Below are 23691 nucleotides of genomic sequence, written 5' to 3' on the forward strand. Positions count from 1 at the left end.
ATATCCTGTGTTGGTATAAAACCAGTTATGGTGGGATCGAATATTCATACCACAAAAATTGGCAACTCTACAAATCAGATCCTCTCACTCTCCCACAAAGAGCTGACTGGTAAGCATTTACCAACATAGCACTGAACAGAATATTCTTGTGTCAAAGAAAGAAAACGAGAGATTAAAGGCTCACTGTTGTCGTAGACAATGCATTTTGGGGTATATTATTATGCAGCAATAGATTAAATCAGACGTGAGAAGAAACAACTCTAGTAAACTGCTATCATAATGATTGTGGTGTTTATTCAGAATGTTGTCTGTGAATTTGGACAAGCTATTTAATCTTGCTATGTCTTACTTTGCTCATCTGTCATTTCAGGTTTTCTTCCTATTCTTCCCTTGAACAAAAAGCCTCTTTCATTCACTAATATTTTTTGCATAAGTGAATTCTTGAAGAAATTGAAAACAAGGATACAACTATTGTCTGAGTACTGACAAATGATAGCAATAATTGTCTTTATTAGTGTTATTCATAAGAGAAATTACAAGTAATTCCCCCAGAAAGGTGCTGGTGAAGCTGCTTCCTTTGGAGGAAAAATAGACTCCTGTTTGCTTTATTCACAGCAAGTCATAGCTCTGGGCTCTCAATTATGAGGGGACATTGCTCCCATTGAGAGAAAGGAACATTTTCTCTGAGGTAGTGGCGTTTAAGTAGAAATTCCTAGAATAAGAAGAAGCCAGAAGCTGGGCGTGAGTGGCTCATGCCTATAATCCTAACTACTCAGGAGACTGAGATCTGAAGATCATGATTTGAAGCCAGCCCAGACAGAAAAGTCTGTGAAACTCTTATTTCCAATAAATTACTCAGAAAAAGCTGGAAGTGGCGCTGTGGCTCAAATGGTAAAGGACTAGCCTTGAGCAAAAGAAGCTCAGGAACAGACCCCAGGTCCAGAGTTCAAGCCCCAGGATTGGCACATACAAAAAAATTTTTAAAAGAAGCCAAATATGGGGAGTGAGGAAAGCATTCCAGGAAGAGGGAAAGGCAAATTCAAAGGCTCTTAGGTGGGAAGAGGACCACTGAAACTGGAAAATATGAATGAATGAAGAGAAGATCATGACATGAAGTTTAGCAGAAGCAGGCAGAGGACAGTATGCTGGATCTATGGATGCTCTTAACCAACAAGAAATATTTATTACCCTCAAGGCACTTGTCAGGGGTTACAGCGTCAAATTTCCTGATGCTCAACATTGACGATAGCTTGGTTGACAGGTACAATATTAATAGAGGACTGCCTTAAGGGTATGGAGTGCATGCCTGTCTTTAAAAATTAAGTCATAGGAGCTGAGAGCTGGATTGCTCTGTTGAAAGGTTCTATGAGTTAATGCCACATGGCCTGATTAGGGGACATGTGGCAGCTAGTATCCAAGGTGATGCAGAGATCTTTTGTATAAAATATACCCCCTTCCATACTAAATATGGCTGCTATGAATCCTCAATTGGATTTTTTTACATTTAATTTTATTGTCAAGGTGATGAACAGAGGGGTTACAGTTACATACATAAGGTAATAAGTACATTTCTAGTCAAACTTGCTACTTCCTCCCTCATTTTTCTCCTGTCTTCCCTCCTCTCCAATGCCCCCCCAAGTTGTACCATTAGTTTACAACATATTGTCTTGTAAGTATTGCTGTTTCATTGGTTCACCTTTTACCCTTTGTCTCACCATTTTGATGTTCTCCTTCCTTTTCCTAATTCAGATAAACATATATACAATACCCAGGGTACCAAAATCAAATACAGTGACAACAGGGGCTAAACCATAGGGAAGAAAGGTTCAGGAAAAAAAGAAATTGTAAGGTTTATTAAAGTAGGTAGCCAACAAAGGAGAACATCACACAGTATTCAGGCAGGAAAGAAAAGTTTATTCCCGAACTGCTGGCCGGTGGCCAAGATGATGCATGGCCAGAGAGAAGGACTGAACCACTGAAGGGCCCTGCCTTATCTAGGGCAGGGGAGGGAGGTATGGCCAGGTGGATTGGATGTGACTTCAGAGAAGGGGAAGGTAGAGGCAGTTACCTAGATAACTCAGGCACTGGGCACAGGCTTAAATGAGGGGGAGATTTGCATGGAGCCCTCCCGGGAGTAGGCCTTACATCCTGGCCTTTTAATAGTTATGAAAAAGGACATAGACGCTCTCTTTCTACTTCCTGCTGCCCAGTGGCATGGACATTATGGGTAAAAGGTAGAAATGTAGCCCCTCTGGGAGAAGGCAAGCAGCAGCTGTTCCTTGGTGGTAGATGCCAATACTTGAATGAAGCCTGGAGGAAGTCTCATGAGGTAGGGGCTGGACAATAAAAAAAAATAGGGCAGAAAATTAAAAAATTGGATGACTTGGCTAGTTCAACTAGTTCTTAAACTTATCTTCTGCATTCCAGGCTGTCCTGGAGTTGGAAAATGTCCCTAGCTACTTCTGACATCTTGCAACTAGGTAGGGGAGAGTATGCTAGACTAAGGCTGGGTTGGAGAATGTAAATTCCTGTTCAATTAGAAGTTAGATAGGTATGGACATTAGATGGACAAGCTACTGTCTTTTGAGCCCCTGGCTCTGATTAGTTTTGAAAGGGGCAATGTAAAGTGACTCCATTTAGGATGTAACTTCATTCTCCTAATCCTCTCCATGGTCCCTTGTGCACCGAAATGGCTGAGTCCCCGGGGTCTAGGTGCTTGTTGCTGGGATGGCTCTCCCCAGTTGGCATTCACAGGGGTTTGAACCCAAGACCTGGGCACTGCCCCTGGGCACTTCTGCTCAAGGCTAGTGCTCAACCGCTTTGAGTCACAGTGCCACTTAAGAGTCTCGTGAGCCATGCCTCCAGCTTGGCTTTTTACTGGTTAGTTGGGAGATGGAGTTTCAGAGGGATTTTTCTGCCTGGGCTGGCTTTGAACTGCAATCAAGGGAGTCCTTGCCACAAAAGGCCTTTTTATTCCCAATTAAAGCAACAAGGAAACCAAGAGGACTAGAGCTGACCAGCACCTTGTCAAGAATTGACCAACAAATACTTGCCAGAATTCTGCAATGACAAAACTCAGTAGATGTGATGAGAATTTTAGCACAGGTTTAGTACAGCTGGATAGACCTAAAGAATGACATGCTGGTTTTACATCAGTGTTTAAATCACAGCTAACTTAATTACATGCCAATTTTAATAAGCTTTACCTTAAAAAATGCAAGACTCACTCATACGAACTTCTCCTTATACTTTGTTTCCTCAATTCCCATTTCCAAGACTTTTTTCACTAACAAATGATTTGATTACAGTGCCAGGTTACCCAGATAATGACAGAAATAATTTCACATAGTACATACAAATAGCCCAGATAGGATTTTGGTGAAAGCAATGACACTATGATTTCTGAGGGTAGGATATAGGGGCATTGGCCTCTTTTTCTCTTCCTTCATTTGCCGGGGGGCGGGGGGGGGATGCAGGGGGAGGGGGGGAGTCACTGGTCATGTGACAAAGACACTTAAGTAGTCCAATAAAGAACTTCCCAGGGGAGGAACTGAGGCCTCCTGCCAACAACACCAACTTGCCAACTATGAAAGTGTTAATTTTAATGAGTTCTCTGGTCCCAAACAAGCCTTGGGATAATTACTATCCTTGCAGACACCTTGATGGCCAACTTAATGGAATGTTCAAGCCAGAATTAGCCAAGAAAGTTGTTTCTGAAATCTTGACCCACAGAAACTGTATAAGAGAATGAAGGTTCCCAGTTGTTATAAATAAGACAATACATTTTAGGCAATCATTTTATGTAGTAATAGATTCCATCAGACATTATAAGAAACATTAGTCACAAATTACTATAATAATGATACCACTGTTTGGGAAAGTTTTTTATTCGTGGTACATCTCACTTTTCTCATCTGTCAACAAGGAAAAATTATAGTATCCATTTCTCAATATGTTCATAACATTAAAGAAAATAATAAGTGTCAATATTATAAAGCATAAAATGTTATCATAGCACAGAGTCAAAACTCAATGTTTTCACCATTGTTCGTTGTTACTGTTATTGCTATTCCTTGTTTCTGTATTTTAATTTTAGCCAAATTAATTTCTTCTCCTGTTTCGTTTTTCCTCTCAAATTTCCATTTGCAACACAGTCGAGATAATCAAAACACCAGAAACCTGGACTTTATTCTAGACTGATTCTATTCTCTATTCTTCAGGTCTAATCACTCATTATTCTTGTTATAGTGACTACATCTACCAATTTCAGATTGTTTGCTTTCTTTCTTCTGTCACTCCCTTAGTCATCAACTACCACCATCCAGACTGTGTGTGTGTGTGTGTGTGTGTGTGTGTGTGTGTGTGTGTGTGTGTGTGAATTGGGGCCTGGGACCCCTCCCTTAGTTTTTTTGTTCAAGGCTGGCACTCTACCACCTGAGCTACAGTTCTACTCTCAGCTTTTTGGTGGTTAACTGGAGATAAGAGTCTCATGGACTTTCCTGCCCGAGATCTCAGCCTCCTGAGTAGATATCTAGGATTACAGGTGTAAGCCACCAGCATCCAACACTATCTGAACTATTAAGTAATTCACTTGTAAATCATGTTCCCTTCAACACAGTTTTTCACACTACAGCCAGTGACCTCAACACAAACAGAATTAAAAAAAAAATTCCCTGGTGAAAATTTTACTGGCCCTCTGACAGCTAAAGAAACTCTAGTCAGCATGACCAGTTGTCTGTCTTTTCTCATATAATATGGAATATTTATGTTCATTCTGTTACTTGTTTCATTTGTTGCCTCTCATTTGTAGGGGTGGTCCCTCTCAGGTGTATGCTGGTATTTGCTTTGTCTCATTGTTCCTTTTCTTGTTCATATTTGCTGTATGGGTCTTTTAGTCATTCTTAGATTATACTACTGACAGAACCCAAACTTTGAAAATCTTGATCATAACATATAATTAGTGTTTTGGCAGAGATAAAGTCAGGAAAGACAAATTTCATAAAATAAATACACAATAATTTAGAATCACATATGACTTTATTTACTTATTTTCTGCACATCTACACATTATTGACCCATTGGTTAATAGCCAGAGAGAGAACTAAAGTCAGAAATCTTTGATGCTTTGCAAAATTATACCTTTGCATAATCTTGAAGTTATAGAGAGTCATTTATCAGGCCAAAGGATCTCTCTTTCTCTCCTCCCCATTCCTCCTGACCCTTCCCCCACACTCCCCAGCTGTCTCATGCCTCTGGGACCTCTGTCACTTTCTCTTTCTTCCTTAAATACCATTCCTACTTTTCCTTGCCTGGGGAACCTTTATCTACCCCTTAGAATCCCATTCAGTATGCTTCTCTCTCCACAGAGAAGTAGCCAATTACATAACTAACTAGGTAAATCAAGCTCTTACAGTTGCTTTCATCTGGGCAAAGCTACCCTTTCTAACACCCTTTTAAAGAAGACTTCTGAGGTTATCTGAATAACTAGTTGAAACAAACTTACACTAACAATGTCTAAATGTGGCAATGCTAAATCTCGCCTCCCGTGCTATGCTGTATAGAATGTTCATGAGTGTGCGTGTACTCACAGTTGGGAAGACGGCAGGATTAAAAAAAAATTTTTTAATCTCTAATTCCCTAGAGAGAAGCAAATTGTCCCCTATGCTAGATACATTAGTTAGGTAGGATCTTTGAGCCTCAACTAATAGAGATAAACTCAAGCCCAATGAAGCAATGAAGGATATATCATAAGGGAAATTCTAAGACTAAGGTGCATATAAGGAAAGGGATAATCTGCTTTATTCAAACTCCACTGATTTGGAAATGGGGATGTGACTCAAGTAGCAGAATGTCAGTCTTGAGTGGGGAAAAAGAATTACTCTGATGTAGACATTAATCTCATCACACAAAACCCTCACAAAAAAACCTGAGGTATGTCTGAGCACATATCTGGGCACCATGGCCCAGCCAAGTTGATACATAAAATAAAACCAGGTGCTCAATAAATATTTGTAGAAATAAACTATTTGACTGCCTAGTACGTTTTAAAAATTATTATTTTAAAGCAGTTTCACAAAAGAGTTGCCATGTAACAAAGCAGTTTATGAATACAGTATACCTTGATAAACATCATCCCTCCCTCCCCTCCCCACCAATTCCCTAACTCTTCTTAATTTTGTAGGGTATACATTGGATTCTTGATTGCATTTTTCACTCTCTTATCTTCTTTGTCTATATCTTTACTCTTGACCCTACTTGTATCCCTTTTGAGGACCAGCTTCCTGGTGTTTTATTTTGCTGAACTTTAATTTTGGCTTTCTAAGGAATTACACTATTTGATATCTCCCTTGAATCTATGGTATTTCAGTTAGTACATTTGGATACACTTGCATACTACATATAAAGTTGCCTAGTACATTTAAACAGGACTGGTTCCACAAAGGTCCTGAAAAAAGTTGTGGTTTGGGGAACTGAGAAGAAAGGATAGTTGGGTCTTCTTTAGAGACCTGCCTTGCTTTGGTCCCATGAGCCCAGAATCATGAATGAATTATATTTATGTCTTCATATTGGTTCTACACAAGCTGAAGTTGATTTCCCATTTCTTTTCTAGCAAATGAGTAGTACATTTTGAACACTAATCTTATTCCTATCTATAAATATATCTTTAAAACAACTTTCGTTTTTCATTTCTTAATTGCTTCACTAATTTGTCTTGAAGTTAATTTTATTTAGCAACCACTTATGACAAGAGTAGGAATTTTAAAAGTCTTCATGTGATCTGATTCCCACATCCCTCCCTTTCCAGGATTCTTGTTTACAGTTCTAAAAGGAACTCAGCACATATTATCAATCTCTTACCATTCAAAGCATAATGAAAGCTCAGTGCTGCAATATGTCGTCAAAACACCTCCAGGCACTTTTCCTTCCAGCTTAAATTGCTCTTCTTTTACCATTCTGAGACATATGCTCTTTTCTTTAGATTTTTCAAAACTCTTGACTTCTAAAAGTGGCCTTTTGTTTAGTGGTAGCAGATCTGAAGAGTGAGACACAAATTAGAAATAGGAGCTGAGCAGACACAGTGCTAAGGTCATCTGCATGTTTCACAAACATGGCCAGCAGTGGAATTTTCCTGAAAAAAATCAGGAAAGTCTCCTTTTACATCTCTACATAATGACAATGGGAGTTCCCCATAGAGCCAACCACTATATATTTGGTAATTAAAATAAGAGGAGCTTCACTATCATACTTCACTCAAAGCATTTGGGGCCTGCTGGGCACTGGTGGCTCACATCTGTAATCCTAAGTACTCAAAAGATTGAGATCTGAGGATCACAGTTCAAAGCCAGTCCAGGCAGGCACATAGGAGAGGCTTTTATCTCCATTTCATTATCAAAAAGCCAGAAGTGGAAGTATAGCTTAAGTCGTAGAGTGTTCAGCCATACTTGGAGAAAGCTAAGAAAGAAGAGGCCCTGAATTCAAGCTCCAGTTCCAGCCCAATAATAATAATGATAACTCAAAAACAATTGGGAATTATTACATCATCTTCATTGTTCCTGCAACAGCCATTGTGACAGCTCAATGCAGAGTGTTCCAAGATAGGAGGTAGCCACAGGATTACCTCCATTCTTTTTTCTATTTGGACATCACCTCCTTGCCCCAATTAAGAGAAAGCAATTCTAAAGCAGAAGTTTGCATAAATGATAGGGATTTTTACTAAAAGTTTAGTAATGTTTTAGATATGCCACATAATCTCTCAAAGAAATATGAGAAGAAAAAAAATGATAATTTCACCAAAGGGAATATCCTAGTAACCTTAACAAGCCAAATAATTGAATAATGAGAAATATGCATATATACATAAAGAGCTAGAGATAGATAGATAGAATATATGACATTTTTACCCAAAGTACAATAAATGGAAGGAAAACAGTACAGAATTAAAGGTCTCAAACTGGCTTGAAAAGCTATTTCTAAGACGTATTTACTGGGGATAATGTTTTGTTAACTTAGATGTGTTATTCACTGCTTCTGCTATTTATGTGGCTCTGTTTCCTTATGTTTTTGATAATGTTTGACTCTGAGTGCATAAATGGCAGATCCAGTCCATGAGACCACCTTTACCATACTTGTTCAGACAGAATGTGCGTTTGCTCTTGATGAGATGCAGAAGATGACGAAGATCTGAGAACACGCACATTTTAAGTGCCATTCTTCAATCTTTCTCCAATGGCCCAAGAGTTTGCTTCTCAATTCCAGCAGGGAAGTGGCAATGCAATCAGTAGCTGCCCTTAGACAAATCTGTCTTCCATACACATGCTTCTCCACCATTCTTTTCAGCTTTGTTTTCTGTTTATTCCTAGCCCATTGGGATTTTACCATGTCAGTGACAAAATAAAATTATATTTTCTGTTCAAACTAGATGCTTGGCTACCCAATTTGCTATATTACTAGCAGTATTAGTACTATCTCGTTTTTTCCTGTTTTTACTACTAATTTTTGTCTCTACTTGGTGACTTACACACTTCTTAACACCATGTATTGGGACTGTTTCTCCTCCCTCCCTCCCTCCCTCCCTTCCTCCCTCCCTCCCTTCCTCCTTCCCTTCCTTCCTCCCTCCCTCCTTCCCTCCCCCTCTCTTTTTCTCTCTCTCCTTTCCTTCCTCCCTCCCTCCTTTCATTCCTTTCCTTCCTTCCTTCCTTCCTTCCTTCCTTCCTTCCTTCCTTCCTTCCTTCCTCTCTCTCTCTCTTTCTTTCTTTCTTTCTTTTTTCTTTCTTTCCACTCCTATCTTCTGCCAGGTCTAGGATTTGAACTCATTGCCTAGGTGATGTCCCTGAGCTTCTGCTGAAGGCTAGCACTCTACCACTTGAGCTACAGCCCCACTTGCAGCCTTTTCTGAGTTTATTGGAGATAAGAATCTTATGGACCTTCCTGCCCAGGCTGGCTTTGAACCACAATCCTCAGATCTCAGCCTCCTGAATAGCTAGGATTACAGGTGTGAGCACCGGCACTCAGTTGTTTCTACACTTTCTATATCCTCCTTTCCTTCATGGCACCTCTAGGCCTGCTCCTCTTAAAATTTTTTATTTGTTTATTTTTAGCACCCACTGTATTCCATTAATAGATATCCAAACTCTTGAACCCATGGTGGTAGCATTTCCTCTTTGATTAAAGGACACGCTCAATGTTCAGTTTGTCAAGGACAGAAATTAACTTGTAGTTCTTTTTATGTATCTTGGATACATGAGGAAAGAGATTATAGTATAAATTCAACCTCCACAGAGGAAAAATGCTCCTAAAGTTTTGGTTATGCAGAAAAACTTGAAGATTTCTGCAGCAAAAATAGAGGAACAGAAGTCTTTTGAGGAGGAAAGGGAATATCCCATCTGAAACTGCTGCCTTTCATTCTTCTTCTATTTAAAGAAAAAACAAATCCATTTTGAGTCTATACTGAAGACCAAAGAAACACTGAAATGCTTCCCCCAAATTATTAATAGTTTCCATCTCTTCCAATTTGTTTTCATGCAAATAGGCTGAGAGTCTGGCCGCCAGGTACTCATGACACACCACAGTGTGGAAGGGCAGAAAGAATTACATAGCAGGTAAGGAACTGGACATGAATCTTCCAGAAGCTTAGGTTCACTCAAAATGATGTTTAATTAACCATGACAGCTGGGTTAGTTAAAGAGGTAGGTTTTGATGTTCATTTCTGAGTATAGAACTAAGAGATATTGCAAATACATCAAGAAGAAAAAGTATTAAACTAGGAGTCTTGAAAAAAATTTCCTTTCTTTTCTTTTCTTTTGGCTGAATGGGAGTTTGAGCTCAGGGCACCACATTTGGACTCCCCAACTTGGGCCATGGCCCCATCTCTTTTTGCCTAATGCTGTTCTTTCAGGCTAGCCTTAGACTATCTATGCTTCTTGTGTAGCTGGGATTACAAGTATAGGATACAACACCCTGCTTGTTTTGTTGGTGAGTGAGGCCTCCTTGCTAATTGTTTGCCTAGCATGTCCTTGAACAGTGGTTCTCTTGAGTAGCTGGGATTGCTCGCATGAGCCACTGAGCTTGGCTGGGCTTTTTTTTTTTTTTTGTAATGAAAACTAAATGGACCACTCAATTGCCACATGGTAAAAGCTAGATTTTTGTTGGATATGGGATTGCCTTCCAATTCAGACACTGATTCTATGATCCTTTATTATCAGTTGCCATAGTGTTGTCAGTGTTGAAAAATTGGTTAATAATTTTAGTTTGTTTGTTTACCTCAATAATTAATTCCTGTGCCTCTATATTCATGATTATAAAGTCTGCTCTTGTATTGATACAGGAGAAAAGATATATGTTGTCTCTTAATGACGAACAACCTTAACTATTCCTTTAACTCATACATGCCAAAGTCCTCACAGGTCCTAACAGGAGTAATGCTGACTTTCCCAAGGCCTGAGACATATATATATATCTATATATATCTATATATCTATATCTATATATCTATATCTATATCTATATATCCAATACAAAAATAACAGTAAAAAAATAAAAGGTTAAGAAAAAAAAGGAAAGGCTGAAGAAGATGGTTCAAACCAAAGAATCCCAGCTACAAGAGAGGTGGAAATGGGGCCATCTTGGGTAAAAGGTGTGCAGGACTCTATACCTACTAATGGTTCGGTTATGTAGCACTTATTCTTGATCCTAGCACATGAGGAAGCACAAATAGGATTCAAAATTCAGACATAATGTGAAACAATGCAAAAAGGTAGATAGCTTGCATGGTAGAATACCTGCTTAAGAAAAGCAAGACCCTGAGTTCTAAATCTAATACCACTAAAATGAAAAAGAAAAAAAAACCCAAATCAATGAGCTAGAAAGCAAAACCTGGCTCTTCTAGTACTGGTATTAGCCAGATCTTGAGAGGGACAGTGGGTTAGAGCTGAGGTCTACGGAAGAGCCTCTGTTACCACTGTGCTTAGTCAGTGCTGGATGCAGGCAGAGGACCAAGATCAAGGGACCATTGTTAGCACTGAGCTCCACTCATTTTTGGAAGATTCCTTTCTTTGTGAACTAAGAACTGTGCTGGCCCATGGAGTTATGCAGCCTATGGGCTGGGTAGTTTCCCACTCACTCTAGAGGACCTTTCTCTGAGCTGTGCACCAGAGATCCAAGTCAACGGGTGTGTAGGAAGCAAACAGAGCTGAGAATTCTCCACTGGAGGAAGAGTCAAGGGAACAGCAGTCTGCCTCACAGTCTCAGTGCTTTACAGCCTGCCTAGCAGTAAAGCACCTAGTGGCAGGGAGGAAGTGACACACACACACACACACACACACACACACACCCAGGAAGGCAGCCTAGGAGGTTGAGCAATCCACAGGGTTGGAGCTTTGGGTTACAGGCAGAAGAGGCTGACCTCTTCAGAGGTCAAGGTCACTGACTATCATGACTACTGCCTAGGTACACTACTGCTGAAACTTCTTAGCACCTTCCTGGGTGGTCATCCCCACCCAGATCATGTGGCAGGCGTTCAGACTGGTTATTGCTCATTGTTTCAGTTCCTCACTGCTGCTCAGTCTGACAATAAATTCCCCTTCAAGATGGTGCCTGGCTATAGCTCTCTGGGAGGGAGTCATCCATGGGTTTCTTCTCCAAAGGTGGCTTGCAAAGCATAGAATGCTGTCACACCAAATCTCTGGCTGTTTTTCCTGTGCCTGTTGTCACCAGGGTTGCCTGCACTTTATGTGGTTTCAGGTCTCCATCTCCTTCCCCCAGCCCAACTGTGCTTACACTTTAGACTGTTTCCTACTTTTCTGTGTTATTTCCCCCTGTACTGTTATCTCGTTCCTGATTCCTGATGTTCTTCTTTCCCAGAATAGTCTCGCCTTTATTATTTATTTATTTTGCTGGTCCTGGGGCTGGACTCTGTCCCTGAGCCTCTCTGTGCTCAAGACTAGCGCTCTTCCGCTTGAGCCACAACACCACTTCCAGCCTTTTCTTTTTATGTAGTACTGAGGAATGGCTTCATGTATGCTACGCAAGCACTCTACCACTAAGGCACATTCACATTTCAAGTCTCTCCTTTGTTAGCCTAAGTTTCCTCCTCATTCAACATGCAGGAGGAAGGAAACTGGGATGGCCATCTTGCTTCAGAAGTCAGGGCTGTCTGAGAAATGCTGGCTTTGCTAAGGTCAATGAAGCTCAATTTCTGCAGGCTGACCACCAGGAATCTGCTCTTTTACCCAAGGATTTCTGCTGACTCTCAGGAACAGCTTCCCTTGGATTCCTGGAGTGCTTCTCAGTGAAGGAGTGTCAGAGCCACTTTGGACCCAAGGCTGATTCATCCTAGTCAGTACAGTTCTTGTTAACTTCCAGATGCATGGCCTGCAACAAAATCTTATTTTCCTTTACCTCAGGGTTTTAGAACGACATTGAAGCTTCTTATCTCACTACATATATCCTAGAAAATGAACCCATTGATCTATTCATTTGATTCATACCTACTTGGGCAACATCTTCAAGCACACCTACATTCACACACTGAAGTTTAAGACTGGGAGTGACTCCTAACCTACTCCAGGTAAACTTTGGGATGGCCATACCTAGGGCTAGGTTCCATCTCCCTCTATTTGTTTCTGCCTCTAGCCATCTGTCCTTCTGTGTCCATAAATGGTCTCAGAAAGAAAAGTAGCTTGAGATTTTTATAACTGAAAACTTCCTATTGCCTTTCAAAATCTGAAATCTTAGCAACTACAACAGTGGCATATAATATATACTTATATACTTAATGTTATAAGCATACAGCATGGCAAATACTTTATATACCAGTATAATATATAGTATATACATAAAAATATACATGGCATTAAACAGAAGAATGTTGAGATTATACCAAACAACTGGACATAGAAGGCCATATTACAAAATATCCAGAAGAGCAAATCCATAGAGATGGAAAGACAATTAGTAGCTGTCAGGGGCTGTTACTAGGGGGAAATATGAACTAGTTATTCAATGGATACAGGTTTCAAGGTGATGAGATGTTGTATAAGGAAATAGAATGATTGTCCATTGTGAATGTACTCAATGACCCTAATAATAAACTTTGTTATGTGTTTTGTTACATGTATCATACGTTTAAAAGTTTTTGGCATGCTGGCAGTTCTTTTCATAAACCTTACATTATTATTACTTTTATTATTATTTTGGTGCTGGTACTAAGACTCAAACTCAGGGCCTCTCACTCTCACTTGTGTTCTACTCAAAGCTGGTGCTCTTCCATGTTATCCATACATAGCATTTCCAGTGTTTTGCCAGTTAATCAGAGATAAGAATCTCTTGGAGTTTTCTGCCTGGGCTGGGTTCAAACTGGCGTTTTCAGATTTCAGCCAGTGTCTGACTCATTATTTCTTACAGTAACAAATCAAAAACATTTCTCACAACAGGGAGTCAACTGAGTGATGAATAGTTTTAATCATAGGTATGATCTGTAGCCTCTGGAAAACACAAACATGGAGTGATGGCTAAGGTGTAGTTACTGAAGAATAAGAGCTGTGGATGGGTACATGTGGTTTGATTTATGTTAAAATACACCCTGCATAGAAGAAAATAACTGGACTGAAAGCTCACATGAGAAAAATGAGAATAATGGTTACTTCTGGGGTAAGTGAGATGGGAGCCAGAATATTTTCTTTGCTTTTATCTTCATATACTTCTATGTTGACATTGTGTGTGTTCAGTCGATGGATAGCACGTTAGGATTTGGGGATAGACTAGCTAACAAAATGGCATGGCATTTGCAAACTTTCATCCAGAAGATGGGTGAAAACTCCCAGACTCAAGAATTAAAATTTACTATCTTCAGAGCCATCTTGAATAAAAGTCTTGCCCATTTCTCAGGGTAATAATTGTCCTTTAAGGCTTGGGAGTAGTTTCTGCAGATTGTCAAGGCAAATCCAGCACAGAATGCAAGCCCAGTAAACACTAGTTCAACATTCTCAGAGTCCCAAATAACACAGAAGGCAACTGATGTCAAGCTCTCTTCTTAACTTCTCAAAGAATATCTTTACAAATTTAGTTGACTAGGAGCATAAAATAACACTAAGAAAATCCATCCACAAGTCTGAACTCTTAAAAAAAATCTTTTTATTGATCCTTTACCATACAAAATTTATTCAAATTACATCCATTTGAAGTGGTAAGATCACAGCTAGAGAACAGGTTGCCCTGTAACAAATCTATTTACAAAATCCATCATAAAAGCTTTTTTTTTTTTACATTATATTACATATTTCCTTTTTTTCTATTTTTTTTTAAACTAGCATACAACACAAAGCTAAACTGATTAGTAGTTTGCCTACTCCCAATCTTGGGAGAAATACTTCCTTTTTACAAAATCATGTACCCCGCAGGAAATATAAGAAATTCCCACACCTGACAATTGCCACTCGACTTACTCTGAAAGGCGTCTTCCTTCAAACCCTTCCTTCTCACCCACACAAGCTGTCATGCCCAGAGTTCTTACTTCCTTTTTCCAGAAAGCTAAAGCTTTAAATACTGCAGTTCTATTTACAGATCTACACATACAACAAAATGAAAACAAGAACCACAACAACATCAACAAGGACAACACTAACAAAAAACAAAAACCCAAAAAACAAAACCAAAGTTAACACTCTTAAAAAATTACAAACCAGCTACAAAATATTCTGGCAGTGTTTACAAATTAATTGCTATTTTTTTGTACAAAATTGCTAAATAATGAAAATGTGAATAGACTACATTATCAACTTAAATAAAATGACTGCTATGCACAGCTCTGTACATATAAACACACACCTAACGCTGTTTGACAGCTCATGTGTTGCTCTTTATACATTTTAGTTTCTAAGGCTCACGCAGTCATCATTTGCACACTTGTAACTTATAGCCATTTCATGTGTGAGCTTTAATAGCAGCAACTCAATGGTACCAGGAAACCTGCATACTTAGTACTCAAAGTGGCACAAATACTGTAGTACTACTAACCCACTTCGTGTGCCAGATATTATGGGAAAAAGAAATGCCTAACATGAACAGAATACAGTATGGACGAGTAATTAATGTACACCAGATAAGCCCATTAACTGCAAAATAGCAAAAAAAAACCCAAAACAAAACAACAAAACACTTTATGCTTGAAGGAACTTTTAAGACTTATTAGTATTCCTTTCATTTCTTAAAATAATAAATATGGCATTTATATTACGAAAAGGTTCGAGAAGATCAACAAAACACACAACAACCTAGCCAGGTGAGCTCAGTTTTTAGACTTTGGAAAAACATCAGCTCTGTGCAGCTGGCAATGAGAATCACACAAAGCTGGAAGCAGAGGCAGCTAACCAGATGAGATAAATATGGGAAATGGGGGAAAAGCTTGGCATAAATGGTTTCCCATACAGGAAAAAACCCCACAGTGCATTTCCAGTAGGCACTTAACACAAAGCTCCCCCTCCCTCCTCCACCCCAATGCTTTAGCTCGGGACCACACGGATATTTTGTACCAAGTCCAGTGTGTATGAGGGGAGGAGGCTGGGGATGGAGGCTGAAGAAGAGAGAGGAAGATAGTCTGCACCTTTGTTTTTCTTCCCAAACATACACCACACATACCCACACACAGAGTTTAAAGTGCTGGTGTCATCTGTCTCGACCCCACCACCACTTTGCATATTGTGGAAATCTAACTAGAGTAAACTGGCCGGGGTTCTTGTGGTTTAGTAAAAATGTTTTCTCCTAAGGGGACATTTTCGATTAACGAGTATGAGTCGGGTGCCTACTACGCGTTGCCCCACCCACCCCCCACGGCGATGGGCCAGGCACATAGCATTTCAATTCAACCGTTCATTTGGAGATTTCATGACTCCCTCATTTCCGCAGCCCTTAGCATCCAAGAAATGGATTTGAGGTACCATGCCATACTCCCAGGGAAGATGGCCATCGCCACCTGCCAGTGGGAATGACATTCTTGGATGTCACTGGTAAGATCTGACGCTAGGTGAAGCCTCCAACATGGGATACCATTCCTGAGGAGTGAAGGAGGAGAAGCCCTGGCATATCCACTTCATTTTCTATCTTCTGACTTCCTTCATAGTGGAGGGGGAATGGGTTGGGGCCAGGAGTCTTCCACTCCCAACACAGTGGGAGCTCCCTGTTCTTTCTAGCTTATGGAAGTGCCATGATAGAATGCCACTCACACAATGGGATGTCTTTCTCCCTAGAGGCCTCTCCATCTGAACCCATCCTGAGAAGTGGTCTCCCTGAGTATGGCATAAGAGCCCTTTCCCCGGTCACAGGGGCCCGGGAAGCCCAAGGATGGAGGGGTCCATGCCTGGCTGTTCCTTGGGACTGCTTTTTTTTTTTTTGTCATCTGACCTGTTAATCCTTTGCAATGAGCCACCCATTACAAGTGAGCTCCAGAGCTGACTCGCTCCAAGCTCCCTTCCTGTGAAAGGAAGCAAGGTAGGATGATGCTTCTTGCGGAGGCTGGTAGACCTTGGGTCACACAGGTTTAAGATGTTCTGATCAGTAGAGGTTCTCTCCCTCTGCTAAAAGAATCTGAATTTGCAAAAAAAACCCACTTGAAAGTAAACAATTAAATTGAAATGGTGATGGGTGCCACAGGAATGCTTAAATGGCAGCTTAAAAAAAAAAAAGGAAAAAGTCGAAAACAATCCACAAGGAACTCCCAAGTAGGCATTTGCTACAAATCAATCAGAAACTCACAAATACATCGGGGACAGGGAAGTGGAAGTGGTTTATGGAGACAGGAAAATCCACAACAGCTTCGAGTGGCAGAACTCTACTAGTCTTCTGTATCTGCAACAAGGATTTGAAAAATAAAAAACAAAACAGGTTCTTCATCCGAAAGGCTGTGGAGGTTCTCACGACCCCCTCATGGGACACAAAGTCCATAGCTTAAACTGAATCAGGACAGTAATTTAAATATTCCTAAGAAGAGCTGAAGAAATCCATTTCATACTTTTGCATGACTTCAAGTTTGCGTTTGCTGCAGTTCCATTCCATATTAGCAGACCCCAAAGACATGCATTCTGCACAGAAGGCACGGCTTGAAATGCTATTAAGGAAGATTGCTGTTTTCCAGTGGGCCGATGGCCAGACCCCATTCTACAGCCCATCCATCAGGCACAGCAAGCCAATCTGGGAGGGAGGAAAGGAATGGAGGGAGGCAGGGAAGGAAAAGGACAGGTGAGAGACACCTGATTGCACATTTTCTCACTTGCTGACTCATCCAGGAGAATTTGGAGCCTGGAATCAAGGCAGGACTTTCCCAAGGGAGCCTGCGACTGTGCGTTTAGACCAATTTCCTAAATGCATTAAAATGTCAGCTTTGTTCTGAAGCTTGTAGTTTACTTCATGATACTCTCTTGGAGGAAGAAAGTAGGAAGGGACAACACTGCATGACAGATGTTCTGGTTCCATGATAAAAAAATATTGGTTTATATAAGGAGAGTTCACACAAAGCACAATCAACTACACATAAAGTCTTCCACCAGTGGTAGCTTTTCCAAATCATAAGCATCGAAGAGGTCACTGATGCCTTCCTCCTCCCCCAGGCTCAGCAGATAGTCCTCCTGGAGCAGGGGAGGCAGTAAGTTCACAAATGGCCCTTCTAGGTTGGAAGGAATTTGGTCCTCGGTTTGCTGCAGAAGGTTGGCAGGGGAGGCCAAAGGAGAAAGGTTTGCCATAGAAATTGAGCAATCATTATGTCCTGAGTTGTTTGAAGCCAAATCTGAAAAGAACACATTGGAGAGCAAACCAAAAGTAAGTTAGGAGACAATAAAATTAACCGATCTTTTTGCAAGGTAGTTATATGCTGCTTTCTAATCGCTAAAAGGACAGTAAGATGGCTTCATGATAGAATCTACTTTTTATACTAAAATACAGAAGAGTAACTTGACTTCGACATAGTCTTAACTCATTAAAAAAAACCCTACTGTCAAAAACCAAGGAGCCAAATTTCTCCAAAGATGACACGCTACCCAATCAAAAACTTTGAATATCTAGTTATTACTTAAATAACAAAATATAAAGCAAAAACATGGCCAACAAAAACTCAACTAATTTTAACTCAGTCTTTTAAAAATAAGTAGCTTGGTAACAATTCCTCTAAAAACACATCTAATTAAGACATGGGCTTTTGTTTTATCGTTTTAGGTATAATATTTTTGCTCAGCATCAAATCAGACCCATTTACTCCATTCAATCGCTCCTGTTTGCTGCTCTATTGGGAATGAGGAAGGGCTTAGAGCACTTTGTCCTAGTCACAGCCCCATCTTCTCCCCATCTCCCTGGGGAAGGAAATAAGTCAAAGGTTCTCTGACATACAGCCTTCATTTCCCTCTATAATGATGCTGGCAGCACCAAAGCTGGGCACCACTAGCCTACCCCTGTAAATCCTAGTTACTCAGGAAGCTGAGATCTGAGGATCGATTCAAAGCCAAATGTAGTAAAGTCTGTGAGACTGCCATCTCCAATTAACCACCAAACCGCAGGAAGTAGAGGTCTGGCTCAACTTGTAGTGTGCCAGCCTTGAGCAAAAAGCTAAGGGACGGAGCCAAGGCCTTGAGTTCAAGGCCCTAGTACCACCACTGCCCCTTACCTTTCCCCAAAGATAGAAGGCCAACTGTAGCTGAAGACCCTCCAAGATAGCACATAACTGTACTCCTCACTTCCACAGTTTTCCAAAGCACTATAAGAAATTTTTTTTTCTTTTGGGCCAGTCCTGGGGCTTGAACTCAGGGCCTGAGCACTGTCCCTGGCTTCTTTTTGCTCAAGGCTAGCACTCTACCACTTGAGCCATAGCGCCACTTCTGGGTTTTTCTATATATGTGGTGCTGAGGAATCGAACCCAGGGCCACTAGGCCATATTCCCAGCCCATTTTTTTTTTTTTTTTGCCAATGATAAAACCCCCAAAGGACTCAGTAAGTGGGTGGTGGGCCACTGCCCATTGTAATCCATTCAGAATGCTTTTTGAGAAATGTTACCTTAATAACAATTGAAGTGTTTTTTTTTTTTTGTGGGGGGGGGTGGGGGGCTAGATTTGTGGTTCAGATTGAGAATCCTTCTAGCTATCTTCATGTTTAACAGAGTTTCCAAAAGTCAATGGCAGAATGCTGTACCTTTGGAGGTGGGTTTAGAGATATTCCCATTGTGGTCTTGATTGTTTGTTTTCATGGGACTGTGTGTTTCAGTCTCTTCTGGACACAAGTAAACCTCAATGGGTCCTTGGGTACTTGCCAAATGTATTTGTAGGCTCTGTAATAAGAGAAACAAGAAGTTCAACTCACAAGTTCTTTTAGAAATGAAAACCATAGTAAATTTCACTGAAGATTGATAGTCATTGTTCATTTTGCTCCCTCACCCCTCATCTGACTTATCAATGAAGGTCATCCTCTAGAGCAGGGGTCAGCAAACTACAACCTGAGGGCCAGGACCAACACAGCGACTTGCTTTGTAAATAAGAGTTTTATTGGAACACAGCCAAGATCTGTCCCAATACATACTGTCTTGGCTGTTTTTGAAAGGAAAGAATTCAGTAGCTGAAGAGTTTGAACAGAGCTTGTTGCTTATAAAGCCCGGGCATTTAAAAAGTAAGTTTGCTTATTTCTGCTCTAGAGAAAGCAAAGAGGCAAGAGAGGGATATCAGGAAATTAAATGGGATCTTGGGGTACCTGACAGACCAACTGTGAAAATGGCTCTTTGGATATATTATTTTTCTACAAATTATTAAAAGGCCTGTTTAAGAGTTCAAAATTTGGGATTTCATGTTTTTGTTCCTTTATTGTAGGACTTTCTAATACTAAACTTTAACCAATTTATGAATATTATTCTTAATTATGAGGAACTGCATTTGTTAAGAGAATACATAGCATAATGACAATTAAAATCCTATTCATCTAGAGCACAGAGCTATTATCTTTTTTTTTTTGGCCATGGGGTTTGAACTTAGGGCTGGGCACTGACTCTGAGCTCTTTTGCCCAGCATTCTACCACTTTGCCATAGTGCTGCTTCCAGTTTTCTAGTGGTTAACTGGAGATAAGAGTCTCACAGACTTTCCTGCCCTGACTGGCATTGAATGGTGATCCTCAGATCCCAGCCTCCTGAGAATAGCTAGAATTGCAGGCATGAGCCACCAGCAGCTGGCTTTGGAGCTAGTATTATCTTTTTTTTTTGGCCAGTCCTGGGGCTTGGACTCAGGGCCTGAGCACTGTCCCTGGCTTCTTTTTGCTCAAGGCTAGCACTCTGCCACTTGAGCCACAGTGCCACTTCTGGCCATTTTCTATATATGTGGTGCTGGGGAATTGAACCCAGGGCCTCATGTATACAGGGCAAGCACTCTTGCCACTAGGCCGTATCCCCAGCCCTGGAGCTATTACCTTTTAAGGTGGGAATTACTATCTCAGTGTGTGTGGGGTGGTGGTGGTGGTATTGTGAATTTCATCCTCACTTTATTGTGGTTTTTACTCTTTTTGTGTGCTTAGAGTAGTAGACTATACTATTAAAGAACATCTGAGAGAAATTACACAAAATGCATGCCCTACTTTCTGAAAATATTCTGGTATATCAATTACCCCAAGGTCCTATGTAATTTTTTTTGAAGTGAGCATTTTATAAATCATTGAAGAAGTTCTTTAAATGTGTCAAGTTAGGGAGATATTTGAAAACCTGTATCTTTATTCATGGTGACAACCCCATATACAGGTCATTACTATCTATACACAGGGAAATCAATAGGAAACTCCCTAAGTAGTAGTTCAAACTGATCAGAACCCCTAGATAATAAATTATGGAAAAAAGAGAAAGTACAAGAAGGGCAGGGCAGCATAGATTGCTTTGAGCTAAATGCCTTGCTAGTCTAAAATTAGACATTTTGGATATTACATAAACAGTGAACTGTTGAACTGTTTTTAAATTTAGGGCTAAGCAAAACAAATGAGAGTGAACCATTAAGCTCTTAGGAGGGAACAGACTTTAACCATGAGTCAACAGTCCTTCAACATCACATATTCCAGAAAGATCTCTGTACATACATGAAGATGCTGCCTTCTTACCTCTATTGAGTCAGGCACTTCAAGTCTTGTTTCTGGAGGGGCTTTCACAACTATAACAGTTTGGTCTTTAAGGCCACTAATTTTTCGAATATCTTGATATGTAACATAAGCTAACGTAAGGAGTGTTAAGGAAACCTTCCATCTAATTTCTTTAGGACACACCAATCATAAAAATGTAAAACTCTGTTATGACAAACTCTGTTATGATTTCTAAGAATATATATCTTCCATTCTGGATCTTCAGGTATCTCCTCCCCTCGGCTCCCCTCTATGGATCTTCTTTACTGATTGATGTTCTAAGCAAAGAAGTAAAGGCATTCTCTTGCCTGCTCCTATCAAATAAACATCAAATCTCACTTAGGGCAGAGATTTTTGAAATGAGGTCTCTCTGGTACACAGGTATTTTGTACTTCATGACCTGCAATAAAGTGCCAGTCACTCAAATTGAATGATGGTAGAACCCAATTTATAGGAAAAAGAAAGAAAAGGTATGTTCCATGAATGATCATTTTCTTTGAAACTCTAGTCATGTCTATCTGTTATTTGCAAGTGTTAGCAGCCATCACGTGAATGAATAAGTAGTAGAAGGCAAACAAGCTGGTTTTCTGAAGTGAACCTGAGCTGGTTGTGATTATGTACTGCCTACAAATAAGAGTGTCATTTCTGTTAGAAAAATTATTCTTCTTGGGTTATTATTAACTTTACCAATACTTCAGTGCTCACAAGGAAGAAAGTGGCTCCCAGGTGCTCAGCAGCCTGAATGAGGTTGAGAAAAACTGATTTAAGAAAAGAGAACAAAGAAGCATTTCACATTCCTGGCAGTACTTCCCGGAAGTGAACAATTCCTTCAGGTGCCCTGGAAGCCAACCTAAAAGGGTACCATGAAAGAATATGGCACTTATTATATGACAAACATACTCAGGTAAGCTTCAAGAGAGAAATTGTCAGTTGGCACTAAAAGAGATGAGTCTGCCTGCCTTTCTTGTATAAGGGACATGGAACATAATGGAGGTACACTACTCATAGTCAGACTTTTTCTACAAAGGAACCCATGGAAAAGTCCAGAATAAAACAAAATAACAAAACAATGAAAGCAGTTCTGCAGAATAATAGGATATAGCTAATAATATCTGTTATCTCACATGTTGAATACTGAGCAAAAGTTTAGAGCGCAGAGGCAATGATTTAGATACTGAAGGAAGCTATGAATCTTCTCCTTAGAAATAATACAAAATAAAACAAAACATACTCTCACAAATTCAGCATACCCAGAGTATGTTCTCTAAAGCATAGCAGCTGAGACAATAGCAAGTTCAGTATTGAGCTTGGGTTAATGTCCTTGGAAAACAGTATTTAAGACAACGCTTATCACAAAGAAGCCAAGTGATATCTTTATAGAAGATATTTTTCCTAGAGTCTAGGGAAAACTGCTAACCAGGTTCTTACCCTGCAGCCAAGCCCACTGTCAAAAAGTAATGTGACAAGAATTTATTAAAATAAAAACTCATCTACAATTACTCAACATGCTGCAGGAAGGAAAATTTCAACACATTTGTGAACAAGCTGTACCAAATTGGGAACTGAATGGTGAATTAAAATAAATTGTGCAAATAAATATTTTTTTAATCTTACAAACTTAAAAAGTGCTTCCTCCGAGGCTCCTTTCCAAAGCTATCCCCTGCAAGGCAGCTCTCATTTTCTTCAACAAAAGCCCCAGAGAAAGTGAACAGGTGTGGCAGTGCCACAAGCCACACATTCTAGCAAACTGCCAATCCTGTGTAACCACATAGCTCCTTCACAACGGGACTCCTACTCGACATGGAATGAAATGGCTCCACTACCAATTTCTTCTCTTGTGATCCTCCTCTGGCCACCATTGGGGGTTTAAGTCATTTCACTTCTCCTCCACCTCACCAATTATCAGATGACAAGGTCAATACAACAGGAACACTGTGGGTTTAAAAACTGCTTAAATCTAAAAAGGAAATGTTCCCATCCTCTCCAAGAAATGAAGTCCCGTTAGAAAAAAGACCCCTGGACTAATGTTTAAAAAGGAACAGATATGGGCTGGGGATATAGCCTAGTGGCAAGAGTGCCTGCCTCGGATACAGGAGGCCCTAGGTTCGATTCCCCAGCACCACACATACAGAAAACGGCCAGAAGCGGCGCTGTGGCTCAAGTGGCAGAGTGCTAGCCTTGAGCGGGAAGAAGCCAGGGACAGTGCTCAGGCCCTGAGTCCAAGGCCCAGGACTGGCAAAAAAAAAAAAAAAAAAAAAAAGGAACAGATAAATCAAGATGTCTGAGGTCTTAGGATATTTCTGGTCAGTCTTAGTGTGGGAAATAGCACAGCATGTTAAAACAGAATCCCCCACTCCCTTGTCTATCTGTCTGTCTGTCTCTCTCTCTCTACAAGGCCTCCCTGTATAGTCCAGGCAATCTTCTTGCCTTCGCTTCTTGAGTGTAAGGATTATACAAGTATACCACCAGAATGTAATTAATTTTTCTATATGCTTTCCAACTTTTCAGCCCAATAGAGAAGAGTCAACAAATTCCAATTGCTATAATGTCTAATGAAAAGAAAATAGAATGCGAGA

The 23691-nt window shown here is 40.2% G+C and overlaps 1 protein-coding gene across 4 annotated transcripts in view; it reads right to left on the reverse strand.

Annotated features, from left to right (window-relative positions):
* Window positions 1-14113: 14113 nt before the first annotated feature.
* The window catches only part of E2f3 (E2F transcription factor 3), a 75200-nt gene continuing 65622 nt past the window's right edge, over window positions 14114-23691 (reverse strand). For all 4 annotated transcript variants that reach the window (XM_048348395.1, XM_048348396.1, XM_048348398.1 and 1 more), the window contains exons 5-7: window positions 21098-21212; window positions 19165-19300; window positions 14114-17773 (exon numbers count right to left, since the gene is read on the reverse strand). In XM_048348395.1, the coding sequence (XP_048204352.1) occupies window positions 17511-17773; window positions 19165-19300; window positions 21098-21212 (514 nt within the window). In that variant the 3' untranslated portion in view covers window positions 14114-17510. The remainder of the gene's footprint in view (window positions 17774-19164; window positions 19301-21097; window positions 21213-23691) is intronic.

This window comes from Perognathus longimembris, chromosome 6 (genome assembly GCF_023159225.1).
Source record: "Perognathus longimembris pacificus isolate PPM17 chromosome 6, ASM2315922v1, whole genome shotgun sequence".
In the NCBI taxonomy this organism is placed as follows: Eukaryota; Metazoa; Chordata; class Mammalia; order Rodentia; family Heteromyidae; genus Perognathus; species Perognathus longimembris.